Source organism: Parambassis ranga, chromosome 16 (assembly GCF_900634625.1).
Source record: "Parambassis ranga chromosome 16, fParRan2.1, whole genome shotgun sequence".
Lineage (NCBI taxonomy): Eukaryota > Metazoa > Chordata > Actinopteri > Ambassidae > Parambassis > Parambassis ranga.
Window position 1 is genome coordinate 21,116,513 of NC_041036.1, and position 22,307 is coordinate 21,138,819.

Genomic DNA, 22,307 nt, shown 5'->3' on the forward strand with positions numbered 1-22,307 from the left:
GACAAATGAAATGGCAACTCCTACACATTCAGGGAATTTTTAGTCATATTGTTGTGTGGTTGAATTAAGTGGAAAAAAAACTGAAGGGGAACTGAAATGAAAAATCAGTGGACATGGAGCCTGGAATGGGACTGTCCCCACAGTGGAGGTCTGCAGCCAGAGCATCTTGGAGATGGATTCATGACTTTGAAAAACAGCCTTTCTTCCATTAATAAGTGAAATAAGCAATCTTTGGTATATGTGCTGCAAGAATAGTCCATTTCTAAGTATACATGATCCGTATCATGGATGCCTCTCCTGTGTAACCGTTGCTAATACTTTAACTGTCCATCCTCTAAGACACATTGCTATCATAGTGCAACTCCAATCGGCTGATAAAAAGATGGTGGGAAGTGCTGGCCAAGGAGAATGGTTCAATTGTAACCAAGCACATTTGAAAAACGACTTCAGCTGAAAGAAAGAAAGAAAGACAGTAAGAAAGGAAACGAGAAAAGTGAAGAATATAAAGGGTAAAGCTGTCTCAGCCGCAGACAAATGGCCCTGTGAAAGCCGGAGATAGAACAGTGATACTGTACCCGAGCATGTGGAGAATAGATCTCTCTTTTGTTCAAGGTTAAATTGTTCATTTGCGCTGGCTGAATTGGCTACACTGGTGATTGGTTACACAGGACTCCATAGGGAAATATGGTCATTTACTGCACTGATGGAGATATTGATAAAGTCATAATAGCATTGATAGAAAGTCGTTAAACCAAAGCTCTTACTGCAGATTAAAACATTGAACTGGTCCCTTCTGTGGAGGCACAGTGATACTGATATTATGTGACAGCAGCCTATTATACTACCATAACTTAGCAGCTGCTTTATGAATCCGTCACTTGTAAGATTAATGGTTCTTGCTCAAAGCAGACTGTACAGCATTTATAGATGTTGATTGTTTTTGTATTTTGTTCTCAGGGGGCGAATGTTACGAGTACAAATGGTTCAGCAACAGTCGTTCAAACTCCACCCGCCCTTTTACCTGGTGTCAGCGCTCCGATGGACTCAATGTTACCGGTGAGGAACTCTGGCTATTTGAACATTTTGGAAATGTTTGGAAAAAACAGTTATAAGTTTATCTATAAGTATCATGCAGTGGTCCAATGACATAAGGAACATGGATTGCAAAAATTGCAGCAGAACAGGATCAAAGGGAAGGACACAAAAGAGCAGCACATGCTTTAAATACAGTGGAAAGGGATGAGGAAACACAGGTGGAACAATAAGGCGGGGCTGCTAATCACAATGGAAAGAGGAAGTAAAAGAAACACACAAGGAAATTAAAAATATATAGAGAATATTTTTTAAAGTAAAACTGGAAGTTCAACCAAGACGACAAGCCCAAATAAACACAGACCTACCCTAAAACCACAGAAAACCAGGGAATACAACAAAACTAGACCAGGGATCATTACACCCTAACAGAGTTAAATGAATGTTCTGTCATTTGGAATGGTTGAGCAGTGGGGAAGCCTGTTGAGGAAAGCCGTGTGTGTGTCTGGTGTGTATGACAGCTTAAACCTGCTACATATGTATAGAGTCATCATTGTTACTTTTTTTAACATTATATATAAGATTTAGATTTTAGATTTTAATGTATGATTTGATTTTAGTGTGTTATTTTTTTTATTGACTTATTAGGTTTTATTCCCCTCCATTTCCTCATTCAGCAAAACAAGGTGATAATGATGACAGCATTTCCTAGGTCCCTGCTTTTGTTTTTGTGTTTGTTTACACAGATAAATGGGTTGTGTGTGAGCACATACATGTGTATTGGTGTGTGTGTGTGTTTGCTTGGGGCAATCTGTAGGATTCATTTGTTGGTTTGTGTTACAAACGTTACTGTATGAAAACTGAATGCACAAAAAGATCCTTTTTGTTTCTTTTTTTTGTTTCTCTTGATGAACAAGTCTTTTCAGTTCCAGATAAAATGGAAAGCCGTTGCTTTACAGTTGAAATAGTCACAACAGGACCTTGCAGGTTCCCTTTAGTCTGTTTTTAAAGGGGCATCGAGCCAGAAAAGATCAGAAATGCCACCCCACCGTATTTTGAATAATACATAGCGTCGCTGAATTTATCTGTAAAGTGAGAAACTGAAGGCTGCGGTAGCTCTGAAGCTCAACAGCAAGTCTAAACCATCAGCAGGAGTTTTATGTAGGTGGTAAAATTTACACTAAACATGTCAGAAATATAACACGCGGCTTTGAATAGCAAGGAATGGTTTCTATAAGAGGTGGAAGTGGTGGGCGACAACAGCATGTGCAGCTATTCATCTCTGTATAACACATATCTGGAGTTCAACGTTCTACAGTGAGAAAGATTATTCTCAAGAGGGAAACATTCCAGACAGCTGTCAATCTTCACAGGAGTGGACGTCCCAGAACATTCACCCCAACATCAGAGAGATACAAAAAAAAAAACCCAAGAGCTACATGTCAGAGCCTGCAGACCTCACTGAGCATGCTCAGTGTTAATGTGACAGCACAATTAGAAGAAGACTGAACAAGTACAGTTTGTTTGCTCTTGATGTTTACCATGATGTCTGATGAAAACCAAAACAGCATTTCAGCAGAAACACCTCAGACACACTGTCAAGCACAGTGGTGGAGGGATGATCTGGGCTGTGACACCTTGCATTGAGTTGACTGTAACTCAACTGAAGTACTGTGGTGGAGTCTTAAGAGGTCTGTGCATACGTAAATGTTCAAAAACATCAATGAATTGAATTAATGTTGAAGAAGAATCATCCAAAATTCCTAAACAAGGATGTGATAGACTGATGAAGTCATATAGGAAACCTACTACAAGTTATTGCTGCTAAAAGATGTTTTTCATTTATTGTTAAATAAACAATGAAACAAAGCCATAAGCTGTAAATAATATCAATGTATTACTGTATTAGATTCAAACATCCTGTTTGCACTACAGGAGGTTGTCTTCCAATGAACCCTCCAGTGGACAACAGCTCCTGTGACCCTCCCTGTCTCATGCCAAAGTCTTTCTGCAGTGAGGTAAGCAGCTTTTTATTCTCAGTCATTTTCAACTGAACATGAATGAAAGAGAAAGGTAGTTTGGAGACAAAGAGCCACAATAAAAACATGGTAAACAGGTTAAAAAGGTAATAAAAAGCACAGGTCCTCTAGATGAACGACAGTCGGTGCACTCGCCATGACATGCTGCAGGGAAAGAAATGACGACAGTATGAAAATGTAAAGCATTTTTCTCCATAGTGTCACTCAACCGTGACAATCAGGGACAATACCTTTCTGTCCCACAGGTGGAAGTTAATTCTTTGTAATCTTCTTTGCATACTATCTGAAAGCATCTTTAGCCATGAAGGCAAATAGACTTCAGTAAGTGCATAATAATCAGGTCAAAATGTCCAGGTGTCCATGGGTTCAGGATTTCTGAGGTCACCGGTTCAATCCCCAGACAACACAAAATAATATTTTGTACTTCATTATACTGTTGTTTTTCTACCTTCAGTCATGACAATGAGTGCAGACTAACAGAATCACCTCTTAGTATGATGAAAAACTCTTTCTGAAACCGAGCATTAAAGTAACATCAGCTGCTGAAAACCAGGCTGTCTATAGAGCAGAAACCATTTGTGGAAAGAGGCATAGAGAGCTCTGTGGGCTGCCCTTATGTCAACCACAATGCATTAGCTCTTTTCTAAAAAACAAAACAATCAGAGACCTTAAAGTGAGGTTAAACACTGATAAGAGCTGTGGGTAACAACCTGGGGCTGTGGCAGCTTCTGCACTGTGCTCTCCTTGTATAAGTAGCTTTAAGCTATAAGTTCCACGATGAAAGTGTGGGTCAGTAAAATGTAAGCAGGATTTGCAGTTTTACCAACAGCTTAGAGTCCACCAGATGATGTGTTCTACATCACCCTACAGATGTGGACCCAGGCTATACAGGGTGGGTGGGTGGGGAGGAGGACACTGTTTAAAGCTGTTCTTCAGTCTTTCTTTAGCTGCACAGCTTCACCTTCAACTTAAGGCGCTGCAGTGCAGCTGCTTAGCGTCGTGTGTAACTTTGGAGGCAAAGAGCATCCATGGTCGAACAGTGCAGGTTAATACTATCTGTGGTTCCACCTGAACTGGCAGCAGGTATTAGTACAAAATGCAGTGTATGAGCATGAGGACACCACAGGTCACAGACATGCTCCGAAATGCTTTGGGTTTCTCTGGAAGCTTATGCTTTTATCTAGATTGACTAAAAATTAATGAGAAAGAGACGCTGACACACATACAGGAGTTCACAGAGCCGGCGCCGCTCCCCAAAGCTAGATTAATTCAATACTCTCCCTTCGAGTACTGTACCCACAACCATATGTAATTCTGCACTGCCACCTGCAGGCTGGTATTTGCATGTGCGAGGAGGGCTTCACAGAAGTGCTGTCCTCATCTGGGCAGCTTGACCAGTGCGCCCCCATCCCCATTCTGGAGATCCCAACTGCGGGGGACAAGAAGGGGGATGTGAAGACCAGCCGTGCCATTAACCCCACGCAGCCCACCAACATCGAGCCAGGGCGCAACGGACGGACCTGGTACCTGCAGCCCTACGGACCAGGTGCACAAACACACACCATCACACGGTGTTTACACTTTCACAGCATCTTTTTCACAGCTGTTAGAAAAATTCTAAACACGCTGCTATACAGAAGTGTTTTGTTGCTGTCAAGTGAAAACCTTTAATGTTTAATGTGTTTGGGGAGCTAAATCTACCTGAATGTGCTTTTAAAATGCCCATATTTTCCAGATGTCAGATTGCAGTTACAAATGCTTCAGATAGTTTTTAATGTGTTGCAATAAAAACAGCAGGGGGAAAAAAATCAAGTTCGAAATTTGTATTTAACAGATTGGCACCTGAGAACAGCATTTTAATTTGATCTGAAGTAAGCTTTTCCAGTACTTGTAGAACATTCCCAGACTGCTAAGCACCATGTAATCATTGCAGTGACTTAAAGACATATTTATGTGGATGATTTTCCTGAATGCACATCCTTTCAGATGCTTGCATGAGTCTTACCAACTTGCCTGCCGCTACATTAACATATGAAAACTGCATCTGAAGGAGTCATTTAGGATGCTGGGGTGCACAACAGATTGACTTTAAACTTCCATAATCCTATACAGCAACTGCTTGTTGCAGCATTATTGTATTGCTGTTATTCTTCACACCTTTTAACACAGTGTTTTCCTGCCAATCAGGTACCAATAAAATACTTTTGAAACATAAAGAAGGGAAGGAAGAGAGTACAATGCAGACAATTTTAAGGAGAAAAGAGAGTATTCTTAGGCTTGAGTTCCAGTTGTAAAAGCAAGTTCTATTTTTTAGACTAGCTTCAGCATAGATTCTCCTTCTTACAGAATCATAAGGGGTGAAATCAAAAGAAATGTTTTGGCTCTTTGCTTGTAATTTCTCCTCAAGGGGCGCGTTTCTGATAATGCTTCTAAAACTGCTTCATCATCATCATTCAGTCAAAGGAGCAGTGTAAAAAGAAATTATTATAATTATCAATATAATATTAATTGTCAAAGTCGATCTACTACTCGGTTTAGCCCAATGACGCCACCCAGAACTTCCATCACTGACTCACATCTTAATGAGAACACACATGTATCAGTTTCTGGACAGCTCATTTGTTGTCCAGGTAGCAGACACTGGTAGGACCGAGATGTTGTTTTTAGCTTAACTGTGAGCCTCCTTCCAAAGCTACCACATCTCCCTATGTCTGCCTGATAAACATTTCTGAGAAGGAAAACACATCACTTTCTATAAAAGATACAAAGTGTAATTTGTTCCTTTAAAATGTGCACTCACCCTCTTTAGTCTATGTTCTGCTACTGTGCCTACCTGCAGACAGCTACATTATTAGACTGTATATTGTTAGCTAAAATGAGAAGTAACCATTGCAGTGATGTGTTAAGTTAAAAGCTTTCACAGTTCTTTTAATGGCTCTTGGTGCCATGTGTGAAAGTGTAAACAGACAAAATAACAAGCCTCCTCCTCCACAGATGGGAAGCTGAAGATGTGGGTGTATGGTGTAGCAGCCGGAGCCTTTGTGCTCCTCATATTCATAGTGTCTATGATATACCTAGCTTGGTGAGTTGATGAGTTTAATCTTCACTATTTATCATCATCATCCTCATTCATGAAAGCAAACCCTCCTCATTTTGTCCCTGTTTGCTACAAGTCAAAGCACCCCCCCTCTTACATCACTGTCTGTCTTCATTTCTTTTCTTTTTTTTTACTTCCTCCATACGTTTCCCACATGAGAGCAGCAGCTACTGTGCCAAGGTGCATCGCTCTCTTAAGGCCCAAGAGTCTGACGCCAATGGAACGGCAGTCTGGATGGGCCAAAACGCACATGAGATGATTTACACCTGTCCTGATTGCCAAGAGCTGGCTCAAAACAGCAGCAGCTAATGAGGATGTGGAGGGTTCATCCCTGCCCCCTCCCCACCCCAACACACCCTCCAGTATAACTACCTGCAGCCCCTCGCCCTTCCCTGTGACCTCTCAAAGTGTCACATGTCCTGCCTGACTCTAGCTGAGTGAAGGTGCTGGTACAGGTGAGGACAGAGCACCCAGGAACTTTTTCTCTGCATCCTCGTAGATGTTTTTAGAACCTTTAGACCGCCCAGTTACTGCTCACCCTGCTGTGACCACACCTGCTTAATGTGTTCACACCAGAACTGTGACCTGTAAACTTAAAAGACGTTTACTGGTTACATGAACTACAAGACGCTCGAGCCAGGACACAAGTTCACTTAGCATGATCACTAAAGGTGAGGGAAGTAGTTCATAATATTAACATGCATCTCTGATACATTCACATGTTGGGTCAGCATTACAGCTTGTTGAGCCAACATGCGCTGAGATCCAATCACTTTGAACACTCTAAACCCTCATTAATAGTGCCACCTGTGGCCACAAGCCAAACTGCAGTCAGTTAAAGGAGGATGTTTCTTAAGTACATGACAATAAAGCTGAATTCAGTTTAATATTTAAAAAATACCCATTCCTAAAGAGCCGTAGCTGACATACTGATCCATGTAATGTTGCTTCATTAGATCACTCCCTGATTCAAAACATGAGAAGTTATAGACAACAAAAATAAAAACAATTCACATTCCTACATTTCTTGGTAACTTTAAAATATGACAAGAGCCCACTGAAGACATGTTTATGTTTGCTCTGACATGTCTGGTCTTCTTATTTAAAAACCAAATAGAAAGTCACATTTCAAAGGATTATGCATCATTGGACCAAAACAATAAATTAAAGAAAGTAGAGCTGTTTACTTTCCATATAACTTAATTCACTATAATATCTGTTTAATATCTATTGGTGTCTCTTGGAAACAAAAACAGTTTGGGTTCTTTTAGTATTATATTAGCCTAGTGCAGTATCCCTTGGCGCCACTTTATGCTACTCATGTCATCTTGTACTAATAAAAAGATGTTATGACAACACGTATTTGTTGTCTATACACACAGTACACTATATCAGTGTACTGTGTCAACAGGAGTCATACTGTAATAAGAATACAGAGAAATGAACAGTGGAGAGATGAATACATGTATAAAGTAGGCTACTTACAGCAGCATGGTGCCACAGTGCCCTCTTGTGGCCAACAGTTTAAATAGGTTAACACATACTGGATTTGTAACTTAAATTAAACAATAGCTGGTTTTTCTTACATTTATGATGAAAAGTGCAAACAAAGAATTTTTTATTATTTTATATATTTATTCAGTTTTACAGAAAGGAAAATTATACCATACATGCAAACAAAAAAAAAGAAATTTGACAAACAAATAAACAAACAAATACAAAGCTGGGTGTACATGTGTATTAGTATGACAATTATAATATGACAATTATGCATCCTAACCACAAGTCCCTGCCTAGATATATACAACCAAGGTGGGAGGCACATTTAGGCTTGACTGCTGATCAGTCTCCATCATGCTGGGCAAGATGATCTAGAAAAGGCTGCCAAATCTTATAAAATGTCTTCAGCCTATTCAGCAAGCCATATCTGAGTCTCTGTAGGGGTAGCACACCTGTCAATTCTGACAGCCAATCCTTAAAGGTGGGCACAGTTTCTGATTTCCACATCCTTAGGATCAATCTCTTGGCAATTATCACTCCATACATGAGAGTATTCTGTACAGAGGGGCTTTGATTCATTAAGGACAAAGAATATCCAAACAGTGCAATGTTGGGATCGGGCTTAAATTCGCTATTGTACATTTCAGGAAACCATTTGAATATTTCACTCCAGAAGTTATACAGGTTTGAGCAAATCCAAAACAGGTGGGCAAGAGAAAGTTTAGAGCAGATTATCTGACAGCCATTAGCTGCAGCTCTGGTGTGAACATAAATCAGTGCGGACAGAAGCAGATCGTTGGATTTTTGTGGCAGCACAATAAAAGTTTTTGCTGCTCAATTGCTGACATTTTCTCTGTCAGCTTCTTATCACAGAAAATATACAGAAGAAAATCCCCAGAGTGCTTCTCTAATTGTCTTGACCAAATTCCCAGACTTTTCTCTGTGAAACTCCTCAATACCCTGGAGAGCCTTACATCACTCAGCATCTTTATACTCTGCGTTTGGGAGAAAGTTTGTAGAATGTTCAAAACTAATAATTGGACTGAGCTTCTTCATCCAAATGAAGACAAGACACTGAAAAATGTGATGATGAACATTTCTAATAATATACACATTTAAGGCAACACTCAGATATAAGTAGAAACCATGTCTTCTTCCTCTGAATGCAGCAAATGTCACGTGCACAGTTTGCAAATTAACACACTAATTATGTGTATATATGTTAAATCGAGATGTGTGTCCTTTTTCTTTGTAGTGTGTGTGATACATAAGACACGTCCATTGATCCCCGCTCTGTAGTCTAGACTCCACTGACAGTCACCCCATAGAGATGTTTTCATGTTTTTTCTAGAAGCTTTAAATCACTTTGTCAATTTGCTTTTTATCTCGTCTTTAATCTCACATTTGTCAGTATATATCAGTGAAATTGTTTTTTTGTTTTTCTGGAAACAAATCCCATGAAAAACAAAAACCGACAATGAGTTCCATCTAAACAAAGCCTAGCGGGATGTCACAAATGCATCTAATGTCTTGCTTTGATCCGGACCAGGTGATGCAAACTAAAAGTGTGAAAAACACAACGGTTCCTTTGTGCCACAGATCTTTATCAAAAACTGCAAAAACATACATCATCCTGCTGCAGGCTCCTGTAACACTCACTGACAGATTTATAACAGCAGGGTAAATAAACTGGTACTTTTACTGACATGTTATTGTTAGCAGGCTACCATTAATGCTGTTAGAGAAATATCCCTATAGTGTCAGTATCAATATTAAACGTTATTATTCTTACCCTGTTACACACATTTCAGTATAACCAAGACATACACACTGGTTTGTCTGTTTGTCGTATTATCTGCACTAACCACACTTCATTGGATTGTAATGACAGTTGAGAGCGTGTCATTCAGAATAAAGCATGCAGGGTACAACAACTGCAATTACCTCAATGCCACGACTTCGCTTATTGACCTTTAACCCCCTCAGCCTGTAGTGCCAAATATACATAATCTGGAAAGAAATGGCCCAACACTGTTAATGTGCTGCATTGTCTTGCTGGTTTGTTGCATTCTGTTGCTCTGTGGCACAAAGGATTGTGGGTCAGAAGGAAACTACAACTTTTTGTAAAGAGTATTCAGTAGAGCCAAGCAGTGTAGGGAAGGGTTTGGTCTTTTCATTGGTTTAAAACAAGTCCCTTTACAAATCAAATAATTTAGTAAATGTGTTCTGTTAATTGTCCAGAACATTCAGCGTGTGTGAGGCGGTTGTAGAAATTGTTTTCTGTGCTGCTCTGACCCTGTTTTTATCTTTTCACACAGCAAAAAGCCAAAGAGACCTCAGAGACAGAGGCAGCAAAACAACCGGCTAAAGCCTCTGACTCTCGCCTACGATGGGGACACGGACATGTAGTCCTCCTTCACCGAGCACTCCACCTGTCAGAGACCCACTTCATTACGCCATTACAGCGAGAGACATGGATGTTTGCAGCGTAAATGGTCGCGTCACAGTGCGGAGAAATTACAGTAAATCCTCTTAGCTCAGACACTGGTGGGGTTTTAACCATTTCACTCCATTCACTACAGTTTTTTTTTCTTTTTTGCATAATTTCTTTTGCAAAAGCCTTCATGACCTCCAGCATGTTCGTTAAAATGCCTTTATTTTGCCCACCCCCCCTCATCTACATTATTTGACGAAGAAAAGATTCGGGCGCAGCAGACAGACCCAGCTCCCCCGCTGTCTCCGAACATGGCAGCACAAGCTCCAAACTCTTCCCCCGCGCTTTTCTCCCTGTCCCCAAAAATGCTGAGTAGCTGGAGGCTTACAGGATGCTCTGACGCTTCGTACGTTGCCAAAAGTCACCGCAGGGAAGAGGAGGAGGGAGAGGAAAATCTCCATAAAAAGGTTTGGATTCCTTTTTTCTCAATCCTCAACTGGGTTTCGACTCAAATCTCTTTTACAGTCTTGAACAAAAGAGAGGCATTTCTTCTCTCTCTCTCTCTTTTGCTCGATTCAGAGGCCTGTGTTTGTGGGATAAACTGATCCACACCATGCTGATGATGGAGGAGTAGCCTGAAAACTCCTGCCTGCTTTGCCTCCACCCTTGCTTTGTTTCAGGCACTACATTGCACTATATTAGTGCAGCATGATATGCACATGTGACTTCTACCTTCTATTGCCATAAAACACTGCCTCTTCCACAGACAAACCCCAACGAACAGCTGAGGTAAAAAAAAAAGACACGTGTGAAATATATGTATAGATTTGATTTCTCACAGCAACAGATGTTTTTGGTTGTAGTCAGGTACCTTTTGTGGTTTGTAGATTTTCGTCTGGTGTTAAAAAAACAATGATTTCTGCCTGACATCTGCAGGTGTTTTGTTTGTTTTTTACTTTTTCAATTAAAGAACAAAAGCAAGGCTGCAAAATTAAATCCACTTCATGCAAATGTCATCTCTGCCTTACTGACAATAACTGCATACTAACAGTCCTGTAACAGTTTCTAATACTTGAATGGGGCACACACAACATCTAAACAAACTCAGTTTCCTTTTGGGGTCACAATGTTTGTAAAACTTTTCTCATTTAGTATCATAGGTGCTCTATCATTTCTTTTCCAGTTGCACTACATGGACATGAAAAGATAAAAAAAGGAATCTGTACAAACATAAAATTATACAATATGTTAATAATAAGAGGACACACACTTCAATGTAAAAGAAACCTGGTGTGGAGAATGTTTACTTTTTGTTGTGGGATTTGTAAATAACAGTAATTTTTTTATTTTTTGGGGATATACAAAAAAAATCAAAGTATGTGTACATTTATTTTGTATTGCACAGAAAATGTTTAGTTTGAATATGGCAAAGTTGGGTGTATGATATCGCTGACTGTTGTTATCATGACGCAAGTTGTATGTTGTGACCCAAAAAAAAAGAAGCAGAAAAAGACAAAGGCTCAGATGTTTTGTACAGGTTGTTTACATGTATGGGAAGAATTACTGACAAATAAACACGGACACAGTTGTAAAGACACAAAAACACAAAACCCTGGAGTCGTTTTTGTTTATATATGCTCACTTTGGAGCCAGTCTCATCTAAGTATAAATTATGCCAAACACTGGAGTCTTACATCACCTGTATGAATATTATTATATTACACACTCATACCTGCCGAGGACACAGCTTGAAACTCCAGCTACAGTGTGAGGTAACTAACAAAGTATCCCACATTTTTCATTCCGTCATTTTTGGTCTGTTCTTCAGTTTTGCTGGCTCTTAGAACATCAATGATATCATTATCAGCGATGCAGTGGTTAGCTCTGGCACCTCTCTGTGTGGAGTCTCCCTGTGCCTGTGTGGGGTTTCTCCAGGTGCTCCAGCTCCCTCCCACATTCTAAAGACGTGCTTGTTAGGTCAATTTAGTGGCTCTAAATTGCCCATAGGTGTGAGTGGTTGTTTGTCTGTATATTGCCCTGTGATGGACTGGTGACCCGTAGATAGCTGGGATAGGCCTGTACTGCAGGACAAAGCCTGTTTGGATGATGGGTGGATGGACATCCTTTAAGGTTATATTCCTGACAGAAGGGAGCCATTGAATGGGTCACATTGGTCTTCAGTCATGCTGGACATTAGGAGATGTTGCTGCTGATATTGTAAGCAATAAGAATAAAACGTCCTTTGAAACCTTTATCTAAAGTTTATTAAATTAAGTGAAAAGTCCTTCTTTTGCCCACTAATCTGACTCACGTAGTTTTAGGAGAAATCCTGTGGTGAGTTTAAAAGATGTTTCCTGGATGGGGAGCGATGGAGAAAAGATGCTATCTAGCCTCTTGACCAGATATATAATGATTTCATAGTCTGACCCACAGCAGATTAAAAGTCAAGATTTCTCAGTCAGTTCAGAAGTGATGAAGCTGCTCGGCGAAGCAGGGAAACATTAAGAAAACTCCAGATGCCTCGCTTCAACCTTTAAATGAAAATGACCTGGATGACTTCCTCGACATCTGCTGTAAAAGTCTAACTAGCATTAATGTTATTCATAGCAGTTGAAATATGACTAAACCTCACTAAAATGGACATTAATCTTTGTTAAGAGGTTTTCTCTGATGCTTATGGCAGCCATCTGCCACTAGATGTCAGCAGTTGATTATGAAGGAAAAGTTGCTTCTTAAAAGTCTATAATGCCTCACTCGCCCTCCTCCTTCACTCACTTCTTCTCTCTCTCTCTCTCTCTCTCTCTCTCTGAAGCTCTAAGCGTGCTATATAAAACATCCACATTCACACAGACACTCAGATGTAAACCTCACCACAGCGCCTCCGAACCCTGTGTCACAAAAACACGCACCCGGTACTCACTCCACCAGCCTCCTGAATGAGTCCATTTCTCTGCGCCCCCCTTGCCTCTGGGACCACCTTTCTCGCTCCTCAACTTGACCAGCTGATAACGGTTCAATCAGGAGGATTTTTCTCTTTTTTTTTCTGGCCGGCTGAGAAGATCAAGGGCAGTTTGACATGAGAGGAGACGCTCCACAAAGAGGCATGAGGACCACATGTCTGCGGGCTGCCACCGTGCTGCTGTCAGTCATCTCTCTGGTGAGTTAAATGTCATTCTGATTTGACCTTTTCTAGATGTCTCTAATTCCTGTGGTTCATTTCACACAGGACTTCCAGGATTTCTGTTTAATCAGTTTTAATTCCTGTTTTCTGACATCTACACACACACCTGACTTTTTCATTAGTAGCTCCATGTCTGTGTGAACAAATGCTTTCCAAATCTGCATCTTGACAAATCCAGTGGCTGAACATTCCTCCCTCAGCACCATCCGTTCTCCAGATGCGCCTCAATAAGAATGTATCTGACAGAACCGTGGAGAACAGCCTGAGCCCATTATGACAAACACACCAGAATGCTCCTAACTCAGTGCCTTGACAGTTTGTGACAACCCAATTCCTTTAATCCTGGCAGAGACAGTAACCCCTCACCCGCTGATAAATCTGTCAACAAAGCAATCAAAGCAGAACAGGAGCCACTCCTCTCTGCAACAAAAATTCCATAAACTTAATCCCCACAAAGTTGACTGGCCTTAAAAAGCTCCCGCCGTGTTATCTGTGTTTAATTTGCATAGTGATGGAAAGAAGTCAATTACTATTAATTATTCTCTACAACTTAATACCCATTATCGAATTGAATTCACCGTCTTGAAAACCATAAACTCAATTTCACAGCTGACTAAGCACACTAATCATTTCACCCCTCCTCCTTTTCTTTCTCTCTCCTTTTTTTTGATAACTTGCTGCTCTGAAGGAACATTCTTCGATTCCAGAAAACAAAAACAACAACAACATGGATTTTCCTCCTTTTTTGTCCATACTATGAACATTCTTTGTTAGGTATGTGTGCATTACACCAGTGCAGCTGATTTCACAGCATCACTTGACGGGACTGTGTTTTTTTTTTTTTTTTTTTTCCCTAGACCAGGCTGCCAAATTGCTTCGCTATGCTTTAATGGGATGATCATAATTGTTTCGTACTCGGTGCATCCTAAGCTTTTGCCTGCAGCTCCTTCAACAGATTGACAGACCCATGGGAACCTCACAAACTTATTTTGGCCGCCTTTGAACCAAGTCGTGTGTGAAATAATATGATTATGCATTTTTCCTCTGGGTAAGTTGGAAAACTGGTGGCTAGGGTTTTTCTTCCTCCTCCTCCTCTTCTTCCTTCTTCAAACTGCCCCCCCTGCTTCCATCCCGCAGTCTGTCCGCGTACAGTATTTATCCTCCTCAGAAGTCATGGTAATAATTGTGCCCTGGCCTCTCAAAGCGGTGCTGCAGTGATAGGACTCGGCTCCATCCACAGCTGCCTGTGATGTCTCGACACACTTTGTGATTTGTCATCATCTCTGACCCCCCTCAGGTAACACTTTGATATCACTGGGAGAATACAGACCTAAACTCTTAGCGGGTGTCAAATATCCCTTAGTTGATCCATCAGCTCAGCGACTGGGGGGGACCTCACAGGGCGAGACAACTCTTATAATGACTATCATGTCCCTAAAGACTCCTGCCTTGTCTCAAACAGGAGTGCTTCTATTTATTTAGTCTCTTTTCTTAAAGTCTGACTTTGGTAAAAGTTTTTCTGAAGCATCTGAAAGTCATAAATTAGATTAAAATAAGCTTTTGGTGCCAGAGGCTGGAGTTCCACTCTGTGTGTTTCACACCTGAAGAGTTGCAGGTTTGATCCCACATGTCCTTGAGCCAAGCTCTAACCCGCTGACAGCTCCTCATGCTCTAAGCCTCTCTGGGTAAGGGCATCACTTTTAAATGTATAAAACTTTCTGCAAAGAAACTATGAATTTCTGAATGCTGCAACTGAACTCCGAGCACATAGCATCCAATCAAGATTGCAAAGTGGCAGCCCAAATCTGCTATCAGCCTGTCCGCTCTCCATTCCCTCCTCCCCGCCGCACAGCCGCCGCAGCGTTCAGGTAAATGAAAACTGACACACACTTTCATTCTTCCTCACAAGGTTTTGTGTACAGCCCACCGCAGAGTCATCAGGCTCCTACCGTGCTTCCATTAAAGGTGGAATTTGTTGGCTGTTTCGGGGGTACTCCGGCCCATAGAATATCCTCCGAGCTCCCGAGGGGAAGCCGGGAGGTTGTTTATCTTCCTGTTTCAAAGAGCGGACGCCTGGGCCTTATCACAGCCTCGCCAAGAGTAGATAGCATTTAAGTCTGTCCAACAGCCTGCCTATACGCTGCATCTGGCAATCTGAGAGTCGTTTCCTAAAGGACTTGTGCATACAGATGCTGTTTGTGTTATCTTGTCGAGGCCTCACACACCAAACCTGGGAATAATATTAACAGACAGTTAAATAGGGTTTTCTAGGGGGTTTGGGACAAAAAACTCTGAACCGTGAAATAAAAACATGTCTAAACATGACGGGGAGATACGTTTGACTATCTTTAAATGGAAACACGGCGTCTAATGCGTTTCACAAATTACATTTTATACTGCTGAATAAGGTTTTGCGTATTTGTTTATTTATTTATTTTTAAACTAATTTTAGCCTGTAAAACTGGGAGGAAGAAGAAAAAAGGAATTTAGTTTGAATTAGTTGCTTAGATACTGACGTCAAATCAGCCTCATAAGTCACCAGAGTAAACACTTAACCATCAATAGTCCATTAACCCACATCTACATTTCAGGTCCTGTGATTTTCCCCCATCAGTAGCTATTCCCTTCTATTCATTTCTCCACATTTATTACAAAGCAGGATGTTGCACTATATTACCTGTTACTTAAAACAGATCAATACATTACACATTACATATTAATATTGCAAATAATCCTATGGCATCTGGTTAACAGGTGGTGCTTTTCACCTTTACGCTGGTTCCTACCTGCTGTCAAACAAATCTGCTCAGCGTTACTGTTCTTTTTGTGCAGTTATGGTTACACACTCTCTCTTCACACAAAGGAAGCAGATACATTTGAGTCACAGCATTATTTTTTTCACATTTCCACCATGGATATTGTATCGATGCGAGTATCATAACAACACAGGACAATCGGCTGCAGGTATTGTTCCATCATCTGCTATTATTGTGAGCTGCAGGATGATGTGTGTGGGATGACAATGTGTTAGTGTGTGTTCACATAATGAACAGATCACAGGTCACAGATGGTGTGGATTTATTGTTGGTGCTGGTATTTGTGTTGCTGAGAACAAATAGAATCAGACTGATCTTTTAAAGGTGTGCTCCTATAGGTGCTCATACATGAATGGAAGTCAATGCTCTCTAGTCTTTTATTTTTCTGGCCCTGTTGTTTTTGTGTGTATTCTGTTATTTTAAGCGTATATTATTTCAGGAGACTTTTGAATATCTGAGTTTTTAGTATTTTTAAATGTATTCTTGCAGATCACATACATAAACATATGGTGTTCATTATCAATTCATTTTCTTTATTGTTTCTTTAAATACTCTGAGAGTCTAAGAGGACAAAGTTCATCCGCTGCTAGTAACGCAGCTTTAACAATTAACTGATTAAAACAGGATCTGCTCAAGCATTTCTGCTAAATACATGATTTTTTGACTGTGACTTTTAAATCACTGACTACGATTTTAGAAACTGTAGTGGTGTTAAAACGCTAAAAATGACAGCGGCAGATTCCAGGTTGCAGTGAGTGACCCTCTGAAGGGACACAATGTCCACCAAGGACCATTAATGTAAAGAAAAGGCAAAACACTGGTCACTAAGAAGTACTGAACATGAGAGGTTTAGAAATGTTAGGTTGAGCTGCACATATTTACACATGCATGAACTGTAAAGGTTAGAAAGCACTGAGTTGTTGCAGGGAGATTGACAGCAACCACTGCTATTAATGAAGTCAATTCAATTGCAGTTTGGGTTACAAATCATTTTGTTTATCCATGTTTGATATTTAATAAAACACAAACCAATATCTGTTAAAACCCAGAGTTATCACAGTGTGACTGTCGACCTTTACATGTTTGTTTTCTCCTCTTTTTCTCTGCAGTATCTCTTTCAGGCACACACACTCACACACAAACACACACACACACTCTTTGTGTCTCTCCTGCATGTTTTTGAAGCCGAGGAGCGGTAAATCTTGGCCCTCCGAGTGTTGGTGCAGTCAGTCGGGGTGTTCTGGATATAAACGTTGCTTTAGTCAGGACTGCCTCTGATCTGCCTAATCTCCCCGGGCTGGATTACAGGTTGGGTTTCTAATCCGTGAAGTGGGGTCTCTGTGAATGTGCCTCCAAGTGCTCTAATCCAGAGACTGTCAGGTGCTTTAGATGAAAGCTAATTGCATGTCACAGTGTGGGGACCATATATAACACCAGTGACAACAGAGCAGAGTTTTCACAACAAGGAATTAGGTCTGATGATGACTGGGCACACACTTCACATGTGTTGTGTAATTTTTGATAATCTCAGGAGAGAATAAGCGAATAAATCCCCTTTAAAAAACTGATTCCAGTGACACGTCCTCTTACAAAATGATTCATAACAGAAAATGATGGCAATGCCGGTTTACTTCCTGGTTCACAAAATGATACAAATCCTAATCCAGCCATTGTTTATCAAATATTCTTTGCATTAACCCTCAACACACATTTTTAGCATTTTGAGTCACCTGTTCACTGTTGTTCTCTGTAGTATAAAGTCCTGCCCCTCTATGGAAGCAGCACAATCATGGCTGGGTGTAAAATAATAATAATATTATGAGACATGTCATAGTGTTGTATAACACAATTATGACATAAAAAACGCAAACAAAAAATGCATTTCTTTGTATATAAAATGTAAATACACACAGGTGTTTTTAGTGGAAATATAGGAGCACCACATGCCATAAATAAAAAAATGGCTCTCTACTGCACATCAGCAGTGAAAAGCCAAAAACTTTTTACTTACGACATTTACGTCACATGTCATGTGACTGCTGGTCACAAGCGAGTCGATCATGGCTTCCTAGTTTTGCTTAGAAGTTCTGATTTTTTTAATACAGAATCATGTTAATGCAATTATAATGCAGTATAATACAGTGGTTGTGATGACACAGATCTTAGATTAGGTTGCACAATATTTTCACATTTCTATTTCTCTCGCTCTTTTTTTAAGCACAGCTGTGACGTACGCACACAGAGAGTTATTGGTCTGACTGGCTCAAAGCAGTCTCCTAATATCCTCTGATCTGGTTTTGGGACTCTACTGAGACAGAAACTCAGTTACACAGAAGCATCGGTAATTACTGCACTACAAAAGATATTTCAATTGATCCTTAGAGAATTCAGTCTTTTAACAACTCAGAATAGTAACAGCCAGGGTGGATTATGGGTCAAGAGTTATTCAAAGACAATTTATTCATTTACGATGTTTAAATAAATTAACTGGCTTGCAATCAAGTCTAATAATCCATCAACTTAACATAATATTTGACCTTGCAACATAGACCTCAGAGTGTATAAAGCAGGGTTGTGTTAATATTCTGTCAGTAAATATTATGTCCGAACCTGTAATGTTCTTAAAGCGAAGACTGTAATGTCATAATGGACTTTATAGCTGCAGGCTGACAGTCTATAAGACACTATTTCACTGAACTTTTACATCCTAAGGAGCTTTATCTTTCACCATAATGGCTCTAATAAATCCTGAACAGGAAGTCTCTGCTCATCCTCACACTCACTCCATCCTCCATCAGCAGACAGGCAGACATGACAGACTTTTGTTCCCAGCGTAAGGTGTTCATTAAGTAAGTTTAATTTCCCACAATGGAGGAAACACGCAGCATTCCTCTTTAACAGAAATCCATACTTATGAAGGTGTGGAAAGTTTTAATGAAAAAAACTTGCTTCATTTGTATCAGGTCATTTATCATGAAGGCCTCTTCAAAACAACCCGGGGTCATCGTAGAAACCTCACTCCACTCTGACGCACCTCAGAAAGACCCCCGCTGTGTGTAGCCACACAGAGCCTGGCCCTACAGTAGCACAATGTCATTCAGTGAACTTTCTGAATGAGAGAAGACCCTATTTTCAGAGCATCGATCGTAGGGCGAAGGTACAAAATGTAAACGCTTCGACCAGATAGATCTGCTGTCACGTCCCTCGGCCGTGGTTTGGACATCACTGTCACAGGCCTCTGTGGGGTGCACGGGAAATCTACGCTCTCTCATCTGTGTGATTGTTAGAGGAGAGACACAGAATGAATCATCAATCATCCATTCAGGGCACATTCAGCAGGTAATAGTCTGCTGTTGCATCACGTCTGCAGAAGAAGAAGTGCTTCATTCATCTCGATGGATGGCAGGAATACCCTTAATCTTGATTAGGACATTTCACACACTGTGAGGCTTAGATACAGTGTTAAAGCTGTTAAAGGTGCTGACATGCTTGTGTTTGTCAAGCACCTCCAATCAGCAAAAAAAATAAACGTAGCTTTTTTCTCTAGTGCCAGCTCTGACTTGCAATGTAAATATGATACACTGATAGACACCCTAATTTTACCCACTTTTACGATCACTGAACAAATTCACCTGAATAAAGTTCAAGCTTCACGCGTCATTTATTCAGTATAGTACATAGAAGTAGTGACTGTCCTCCGGTATGCTTTGTTTACTACAACTGGTTGTGTACTACAGCCCCGGATTCTATGTCTTCCACATATGAAGATTCATGACATCAGAACCCAAAGGCAAATCTGCATTCACTAATTCTAGTGTCACACAGGATGTGGTGAACTGTGCACAAAACACTTAGCCAATGACTGGTGGAAAATGCTGTATCGCTGATTTACAAATGTGCACATGCTGTGTTGCCAGCGTTTAGAGATCTACTAAAACAGGAAAGAGGAGGCTGAGTGAACATCAGTAAAGCATGGGTGTCGTCTGCTGCATTTAGTGTGATGTGTCCCTTGGCAGACACTGCTCCACAGTTTGACACAGATGAAAAGGCACCTCAACACACGTATAATACATCTAATCGAACACTTTTTATGCTTTATACAATATTTGAATCATTTTGGTTTTCTGTTTAATATAGCCTTAAGAAACAGACATACATTTGTTATTTCTTGTTAAAAAGTCATTGGGCTGCATAATAAGTAATAATTGCACAATAGAAATTAATATTTTGTTTCACCCTAATGCAATGGACTAGAACTGCAATGATAAAATAACTATTGTACATATATTAGAACATTACTTTTAAAAAAAAAAAAAAACATCACAAACATCTTGGCCGTCCAGCTTTTTCACAGTGACATATGAACTTAATACAGATATTGAAATGAGTGTAACAAACGAATTTATATCATAATAAAGTGTAGGCCCAAAAAAGGGGGTAAAATGGCTTAGACTCCAGAGGATAAACTTTCCAGCAATGTTTTTCACAAACTACAAAAATATAACCATAAAAACAGCAATTAAATGTGCAGTGTTGTAAAGGAGTTTAGCAGCTCAAACAATGTAAAGACGCATACCTAAATACAAGCATTTTTTGTAGATAAACTTTAATATCAGCCAATATACACTGACTAATCTCCCCTGAGATGGTACATCAACTTGACATATTAAAGTCAACATGTCCTTGAAAATGACATGGATGTATTTTAAAGCAGGTACAAAAATCAGCAGGTGATTGATTCTGTGCCTGTCTGCAAAATATGGTTTCAGTTAACAGACTATAGCTTTAGGAATTCTTGAGAGGGAACACACCTACATCCATGTACTCCTAAAAAAATCTAATGTCTGTTCTTAACTAATGCTCTTTATTTTTTTTAATTTTTTTTTCAGGTTAGCAGTGCTGATTCGCCGAGTTCAGACTTAAGGGATAGCTCAAAATCCAAAGTGAAGACCTACTGGACTGAGAGTAGCAGGGCTTTCTCCATCAGCCGCCTGCTGTCCCAGAGTCTCTACAGCAAAGAAAATTTCACCTCTGTGGATCTGAACTACGACGAAGCAGACTCTTTCTCCAAACAGGAGCAATGGAGCTGGCTTTACAACACTTCAGGCCCCCGCGACCCTCGATCAAGGACCAAAAGACGACCCATTGTCAAGACGGGGAAGTTTAAGAAGATGTTTGGTTGGGGAGATTTCCATTCCAACATCAAGACAGTAAAGTTCAACCTTCTCATCACTGGTAAAATTGTTGACCACGGTAATGGCACATTTAGTGTCTACTTCCGGCACAACTCAACCGGCCAGGGTAACGTGTCAGTGGGACTCGTCCCTCCAACCAAAGCGGTGGAGTTCCAGGTCCACCAGCACCAGCAGTACCACCACCATCACCAGCAGCAGCAGACGGCCCTGGAGACCAAAGACACCAAGCTGTTCAACTGCAGGGTTGAGTATGAAAAGGTGGAGAAGGGCACCAGGAACTCTCTGTGTGCCCACGATCCATCGCAAAGCTGCCCACAGGAGCAGACCCAGAGCCACGTATCCTGGCTGTGCTCTAAACCCTTCAAAGTCATCTGCATCTTCATCACCTTCTACAGCACTGACTACAAGCTGGTGCAGAAGGTCTGTCCAGACTACAACTACCACAGTGACACCCCCTACCTCCCTACTGGGTGATCACATGACCAGCTGAGAGGAAAAGACAAAGACAGGCTGTCCGGTCCTGAGCAACGTCAGAATATTTAAATTAAAATGGATTCAAGACACTTCCAACCTGAGAAGTCAACAGGCATTATTACAAATAACATATCTTTGTCCCAAGACTGATACTGCTCCAATGAACAGACCCAGCCTGAGGTCATTCTGAGAGCATTTAGGGAGGCATTTATAGGCTTGCAATACTCATATTATATGCATAGCTGCTTACATCGAAAGAAAATTTTCAAGCCAACCGTACAAATATGCTGATTGTATTTATGTAAATATTCCACACAAAGACCAGAAAACAATTTTATTGATGTTTTCTTCTGCTAATTTAGTTGTTTATGTTGATGGCGTATTTCCGTCTCAATCATGCTTCTGTCTTCTCCAATCAGTCTCTGGTAATCATCGCATACACGTAAATGTCAATGCAAATAAGAAGAATCTGTCAGTATGCATTAGAGGGCATAATGGAAAAAGCAAACATATTTTGAGTGGTGTTGTTTTCTGCGGTG

General features: G+C 40.5%; 2 protein-coding genes across 2 annotated transcripts in view; both read left to right on the forward strand.

Moving 5' to 3' along the window:
* Positions 1 to 6,477, forward strand: part of thsd7ab (thrombospondin, type I, domain containing 7Ab) — a 127,761-nt gene extending 121,284 nt beyond the window's left edge. The window contains exons 27-31 of the mRNA XM_028425480.1: positions 958 to 1,056; positions 2,968 to 3,050; positions 4,404 to 4,617; positions 6,066 to 6,153; positions 6,333 to 6,477. Of these exons, the coding sequence (XP_028281281.1) occupies positions 958 to 1,056; positions 2,968 to 3,050; positions 4,404 to 4,617; positions 6,066 to 6,153; positions 6,333 to 6,477 (629 nt within the window). The remainder of the gene's footprint in view (positions 1 to 957; positions 1,057 to 2,967; positions 3,051 to 4,403; positions 4,618 to 6,065; positions 6,154 to 6,332) is intronic.
* Positions 6,478 to 13,177: 6,700 nt separating this feature from the next.
* On the forward strand, positions 13,178 to 21,768 carry LOC114448828 (neurexophilin-1). The gene is made up of 2 exons (XM_028426030.1): positions 13,178 to 13,259; positions 20,989 to 21,768. Exons 1-2 carry the CDS (start codon positions 13,179 to 13,181, stop codon positions 21,766 to 21,768), a joined length of 861 nt encoding a protein of 286 aa, XP_028281831.1. The 5' UTR covers position 13,178.
* The last annotated feature ends 539 nt before the right edge of the window (positions 21,769 to 22,307 follow it).